This window comes from Aegilops tauschii, chromosome 5 (assembly GCF_002575655.3).
Source record: "Aegilops tauschii subsp. strangulata cultivar AL8/78 chromosome 5, Aet v6.0, whole genome shotgun sequence".
In the NCBI taxonomy this organism is placed as follows: Eukaryota; Viridiplantae; Streptophyta; class Magnoliopsida; order Poales; family Poaceae; genus Aegilops; species Aegilops tauschii.
The window spans coordinates 110,596,558-110,603,359 of record NC_053039.3 but is presented as its reverse complement, the minus strand read 5'-3'; the positions used below and the strand labels follow the sequence as shown (position 1 = coordinate 110,603,359).

Here is a 6,802-nt window from a genome sequence, read left to right as displayed (position 1 = left end):
ATAAAGGTGTCCTAAGGACTAAGGTGGGTAACTTAAACTTGTCCACAAATCCCCTTGAAATGTATGAATGCGATGCACCAGTATCAAAAAGAACAACTGCAGTAAATGACTTAACCAAAAACTTACCGATTACTGCATCAGGCTGCTCTTCAACCTCCTCCACGTTCACGTGGTTCACTTGTCCCCCGTTGAAAGGGTTGGGCTTCTTCCCAGCGCTTCCATTGCCATTACCATTCTTTGCTTCGGGGCACTCCATGGCATAGTGCCCAGTCTTCCCGCACTTGAAACAAGTAATGTGACTTAGGTCCCTCTTGGCGGGTGTGGCTGGATTGGAGTGGTTCTGATTACTGCTTGCTCCATTCCCATTTCCATTCTTGGGGCCATTGTGGTTATGCGAACTTCCTCCATTGTGAGTATGGCCTCCATGGTTATGGGTATATCCTCCCGAGTTCGGGGTTAAACGAGGCTTCTGCTGAACTCCAGAATTGTACTTTCCTCGTCCATACTTCCTCTTGCGGCTCTCAATCTGCTGCTGCTTCCCATCCATCATAAGAGCCTTGTCTACCAACTCCTGGTAGTTGTTAAATGTTGCCACCATCAACTGCATGCTCATCTCATCATTCAACCCTTCCATAAACTTCTCCTGCTTCGCGGCATCTGTGGCCACATCATCAGGGGCATAACGGGATAGCTTACTAAACTCATCTACGTACTGAGCCATAGTACGATTTCCCTGGCGCAAGTTGCGAAACTCGCGCTTCTTCATGCTCATAGCTCCAGTTGAGACATGGGCTGTGCGGAAAGCTTTCTGAAACTGATCCCAAGTGATATTGGCTATAGGGAAAGTGGTTGTGTAATTATCCCACCACGAAGCTGCTGGTCCATCCAATTGGTGTGCGGCAAAACGCACCTTCTTAGCATCTGTGCAACCTGCGGTGGTCAACTCCCTTCCAATCTTACGTAGCCAGTCATCCGCAACTATGGGCTCGGTGCTACTGGAAAACACCAGCGGTTGCAACCTCAGAAAACGGGATAAGTTATCAACTGGTGGTGGAGGTGGCGGGTTGTTGTTGTTGTTGTTGTTATTGTTGTTGTTGCCTTGGTTCTGGACTAATATCTGCATCAAGGCATTCTGCTGCTGGATCAACTGAGTGATCTCCGCTGGGAAAACAAATCCGGTGTCACGTCTCGGAGGCTCTGATGGGTTTAGAGGGGAGGGATTAGAATAGAAATAAGGTCTAGTGAGAAAGCACTACCCATATGCACATGAGACAAACACAATCATATCATATCACTCAATCAATCAAGCAAGGGCATACAAACGGTCTAGAACTATCATTACAAAAGTGCTCAGACTACTACTATATACAGGGGGAATACTACTAATCATATGGTGCTCATCTAGAAATTTTGATCGGTGGAAGACTCCATGATATCCGCTCCAGCTTCGTCTTCATAATCATCATCACTACCATCAGGGTCGGAGTCGGTGTCGTCGATGATGATGTAGTCTTCAGAACGAATCTCCTTAGGTTCGTCGTCTTCTCCACCTGGCGCGGGGTCTCCCATGAAAACTCCTAGCTTCCTTGTCAGGTCGTCATTCTTCTCCACGAGTATCGTCATTTCCTCCTCATATCCATCGCGTGTAGACTTGAGTTCCTCTTCTAGATCGGTGATCCTAGTCATCGCCTTCTTCAAATCTATCATGCTTGCGCACATCTGGTTCTCCTGGCGTCGAATGTGCTGGTTTAACTCCTGGATGAATGCTACAATGGATCTGTCTCTCCTGGTGCTGACTATCTCCCATTGCTCATCTCGGCGCCCACATATCTGGTAGATAGTATCCTTGAGATCCTTGTGGTAAACGTCGTCGACGCGTCCCATGGCGATGTGGGCTGCCATGCTCTTTCCTAGACTCCAGGTTGGGGCATCAAAGGAAAACTCTATGGGCTCAGTGACTGGCGTGAATGTCCTTCCTGGAACTTGAACTCGAATCATCCAGCCCTCCTCTTCTGGTAAAGTAGCGGTGTAGGTCCCGATGAAGCTTGGTATTCCAATGTTCAGGTATCTAGTGACTTCCTTCAAGTGTCGTCCAAAGGGTGTGTCTTCATCCGGTTGTGCAAACTTATTCCTCGAGTCTGCCATCCTAAAGAGTAGAAAGTGGAGAGGAGTCAGAAATGAGTAGAGAAGAGTGACCTATGGCTTTTTCTTAGTGGTCGTGTCCTACATTCAGCGTGTGCTCTGATACCATCTTGTAGCGACCCGACCTCAGACGGTCAAGTCTCTGTGCTTCAGTGTCATCCCTGGATCGGTAATGCTGACACACACAATACTCGAATGGATTTATAACAGAGTAGCAATCACACACTTATTACATCGAATGTCTCACAAGAGAACTTATTACAGTAAATATGGCTTAAGGCCATCTAAATAAGATAACAGCGGAAGGCTTGGAAGATAAAGTGAGTCCATCAACTCCAACGGCATAGCTGAGTGCATGACAACGGCCTAGCGAACCTTACTCCTCATCTGAAAAGTATGCAACATGATACGTTGCAGCCCGAGAATGGGTCAGCACATGGAATATGCTGGCAATATAACGCAGTAGAGCAATGAACAGATAAATGCTATCACTACATGCATACTTGGCTGGTGGAGGCTCTAAGGTTATATGTTTTTGCGAAAAGCCAATTTTTTCCTACAACAAAGGCATAAATTTTATTTAACTATCATGGTGGTTGAAACATCATTGAGAAGGTTCCTCCAACTCAATCCCCATTAAAATAATCATTAAGAACCCAAAATTTAATTTAGAGTGATGGGATCAAATCAATAATTCAAGTACCCGATACTCAAGATGACCGGGGACACGGCTAACCATGATTAGTTTATACACTCTGCAGAGGTTTGCGCACTTTTCCCCACAAGACTCGATCTCCTCCGTTGGATTTCTCACACTGCATGGTGTTTGAGAAACGGATGACCGAGACACAGTCTTTTAGAAGCATTAACTCTAACCCTGGGTAGACAGTACCAACCTACATCCCCTACATCTGCTAGCCTACCACTGGAAGAGGTCATGCAACATACTCAACTATGCCAGAGCCCATAATGGCTTGTGGCTGCACACGTAAGTTTCTAGCATGAATAATCTTATGATCCCCTTGAGCCTGGGTGGCGGACCGTAGGATGATCACACGGGTCCTCCGGGATATCCTAGGACAACACTGGATTCTCCAGGTGCCCACAAGCAATCCACCCAGATGTGTATTAAAGTTGCCACCTTAAGTTGAACCATTAATTAATATACTCACATCTGTCATGGATACACTCAAACCCAATCCACGTCTACGAGCATAGCATGGCAATAGGCATAACGTAGAAGTAACTCCCAAGGGTTTGATAATAAAAGGCAATAGGTTCTACCTCATCATCTACTTCCCAAACCCATATGTTAAGAGATCCTACTCATGCAATGTGTGAGGGTTGAAACTAATGCATAAAAACTGGGTAATAAAGGGGTATGATCAATGTGTTACTTGCCTTGCTGACGATCTGCAAATCCTAGAGACTCGTAGTAGCACGCTTCGCACTCTGGGAATTCTATCACAAACAAACAATAGCATACATAAGCAAACAAGCAAAGGTGCATGGGTAAAACCCAAATAAGAAGATCTAACCAGAAAGTTCAACTTAAGAACTCCGGTTTGCAAAAAGAATCGAATCAAATGGAGCAACGAAACTCAAACTGCGAAAGAAACAAGATCCGATTACTAATCTGGACTAAAGTCAAATTTTACAGTACCAAAATCTTTTTCAAGTTGGTTAAACAGAAAGAGGGCTTCGAGGCAAAGATTTAGGCGCTTGTTTCACCTGATTTGGATAAACGAGCGAAAAGATACACTAGATCAAAGATTAGTGCAGAAATCGCGATCGAGAATAATCACGGAAAAACCTTGGAAAACGAAAAACTGACGAACAGGCTAACGAACGAACGTTCACTGTCTGTGACTAACGAACGAACAACGTTTATTAAAACGAACGTACCGACGAACGTCCGCTAAAATAAATAAACCGACGGAAAAACCGATCTAATAAAAAAACGACCTAGGGTTTCGAAAAAAACCGACAGCTTTCTAACGAAAACTGGCGGCGGCGAGCGGCTACCTCAGCGAGGTCCGGCGGGGTCGGCGGCGGCTCCGGCGGGGTTGGCGGTGGCGGCGAGCGGATCTGGCGGCGGGGCGGCGGATCGGGGCGGCGGCGCGGCGCTAGGGTTCGGGAGGCGCGGGTGGGCTGCAGCGGCGGGGTGGACTGCGGGGACGCGGGGCGCGGCTTATAAGAGGGCCGGCCTGGGGAGTCCTGGCCGGTTACAGCCCGGAGTCGGTTTGACTTTTTTTTAAACGGATTTCGCCGGAAAAATCCTAGAAAAATGAATAAAAAACTAAAAATACCAAAACAAATTTTCACCGTCTAAATGGAATATTTGGAACAAGATGAACATTTTCTTGGCCCTAAAATGCAATTTTGAAAAATGCATATTTTTCTAATTCAAATAAAATTGCTATAAAATCCAAATAAATTATTTATTTGATTTTAATATTTTTCCTCCAATACTTCATTTATTTTGGAGAAGTCATATTATCTCCTCTCATATATTTTGATATGAAATGTTTTCGGAGAGAAAAAATTAGTTAAAACCAAAATGATCCTTGTTTCAATATTTGATAAAATTCAAATATGAAAACGGTGAAATCCCCAACTCTCTCCGAGGGTCCTTGAGTTGCTTAGGATTTCGAGGACCGCAAATCAAAAATGCAATAAAATTTGATATGCATGAATGACCTATGTATAACATTCCAAATTGAAAATTTGGCATGTTACACATCATCGTGATGCTACCGAAGCAAAATAGCGCAATCAAACTGACTGATTTCCGCCCCATTAGCTTGATCCATTCAGTGGTGAAGTTGATTGCGAAGGTCCTCTCAATCAGGCTAGTGGGCGTTTTGGACCAACTGGTCTCCCCTGCTCAGAGAGCATTCGAAAAGAAGGAAAGGAATACACGATAGTTTCCTCTATGTTTAGAATACGATCCGAATGTTCCAGAGAAAGAAATCGCCGGCGCTGCTGCTCAAGATCGACATCACAAAGGCCTTTGATATGGTGTCCTGGGAGTACTTACTAGAGCTGCTGCAGCGCATGAACTTCCCAGCGCGCTAGAGAGACTGGATCGCGCTGCTCCCCTCCTCCGCATCCTCGGCATGCATGCTCAATGGAGACCCGAGGCACGACATCCTCCATCTGCGAGGACTGTGGCAGGGGGACCCGCTCTCGCCAATTCTCTTCATCTTGGCGATCAATCCCCTGCACCGACTCCCGGAAGCAGCACAGCAGGCCGACGTCCTCGCTCCGCTGCCGGCTAGGACGACACGCATGTGGGTCGTGCTCTACGCCCACGACGTGATCTTCTTCGCCAACCCGGAGCGGCAGGAGGTCGACACCATCATGCAGATACTTGAGGGGTTCGGCGAGGCGACGGGGCTGTGTAGTAATCCACTAAAATCATCAGTAGCGGCTCTGAACTGCGACAACATAGACCTCACGGACGTCCTGCACAATTTCGGCGCCAACAGAGTAAACTTCCTGATCAGGTACCTAGGCCTTCCCCTCTGCACTGGTAGGCTACGGCTAGTTCACATCCAGTTCCTCCTCGACCGCGTCCGTGCATGGCTGGCGGCCTAGAAAGGCCGTCTCATGCCAATCGATGGGCGCCTTGTGCTGATCCGGAGAATGTTGTCCACACTGCCTGCTTTTGCAATTGTCGTCCTGCGCGTCCCGAAGAAATTCTGCAAGGACAACGACAAGGCAAGGCGACGGTTCCTGTGGGTGCAAGACGAGGAGATCACCGGAGGGAAGTGCAAAGTGAACTGGCGGCTGGTTACGTCACCAGTGGACCGCGACGGCCTCGCGATCCCTAACATGGAGCGCTTCGCGCGCGCTACGACTCTGATGGCTCTGGCTGGCATGGACCGACCCTGGTAGACCGTGGGTGGGCACGAGGATGCCCTGCGACGACAAGGACGGGGCGTCGCCTCGCTACAAGGGTGGTGGTTGGCCACGGCAACAGAGCCCTTTTCTGGCTAGGGGAGTAGCCCCTTCGGCTTGCTTTCCCACTGCTGTTCAGCCACTCCGTCAGGAAGAACTGCATGGTGGCGGAGGCCTTGCGCGGTGACAGATGGGTCCTCGACCTCAGGCACGACAATACAATGGCGTTTATCCCCCAATTCGTCCTGCTGCGGCACCGTATCAGGGAGGCAAACTTGGTGCTACGTGAAGGAGTGGAAGACGAGATCATGTGGAAACCAGGGAGCCAATACTCAACTAGTGCAGCGTACAACATCCAATTCCTAGGGCAACCGAGGGAGAACATGCACCGGCTAATCTGGAGGATCTGGGCACCGGGGAAGATAAAGTTCTTCCTTTGGCTGCTCCACCACGACTGGCTCTGGTGCAATGACCGCCTGTAGCGAAGGGGTGGGAGAATGGCTACTTCTGCCAGCTCTGCAGCTGAAGCTTGGAGTCCTCCTTCCATCCGCTCTGGGATTGCCCAACCTCGCGTAGAATTTGGGCAACGGCAACTACGTAGGGCGGCTATGCTGCGCTTTCCCCTGCTTCCTAGAGTGCATGCACGACCACCACCGAGGCTTTCACCGCGATCGTTGACTCCGCGGCACCGACGGAAAGGAGGGGCGTAAAAACAATGCTCGCTTTGCTCGCCTAGCACATTTGGCAAGAGCGACAC

General features: G+C 48.4%; 1 protein-coding gene across 1 annotated transcript; it reads left to right on the top strand.

Moving 5' to 3' along the window:
- The first annotated feature begins 5,790 nt into the window (after positions 1-5,790).
- LOC109767276 (uncharacterized) lies at positions 5,791-6,527 on the top strand. Its single transcript, XM_020326043.1, has 2 exons — positions 5,791-6,038; positions 6,185-6,527. Exons 1-2 carry the CDS (start codon positions 5,791-5,793, stop codon positions 6,525-6,527), a joined length of 591 nt encoding a protein of 196 aa, XP_020181632.1.
- Positions 6,528-6,802: the final 275 nt, after the last annotated feature.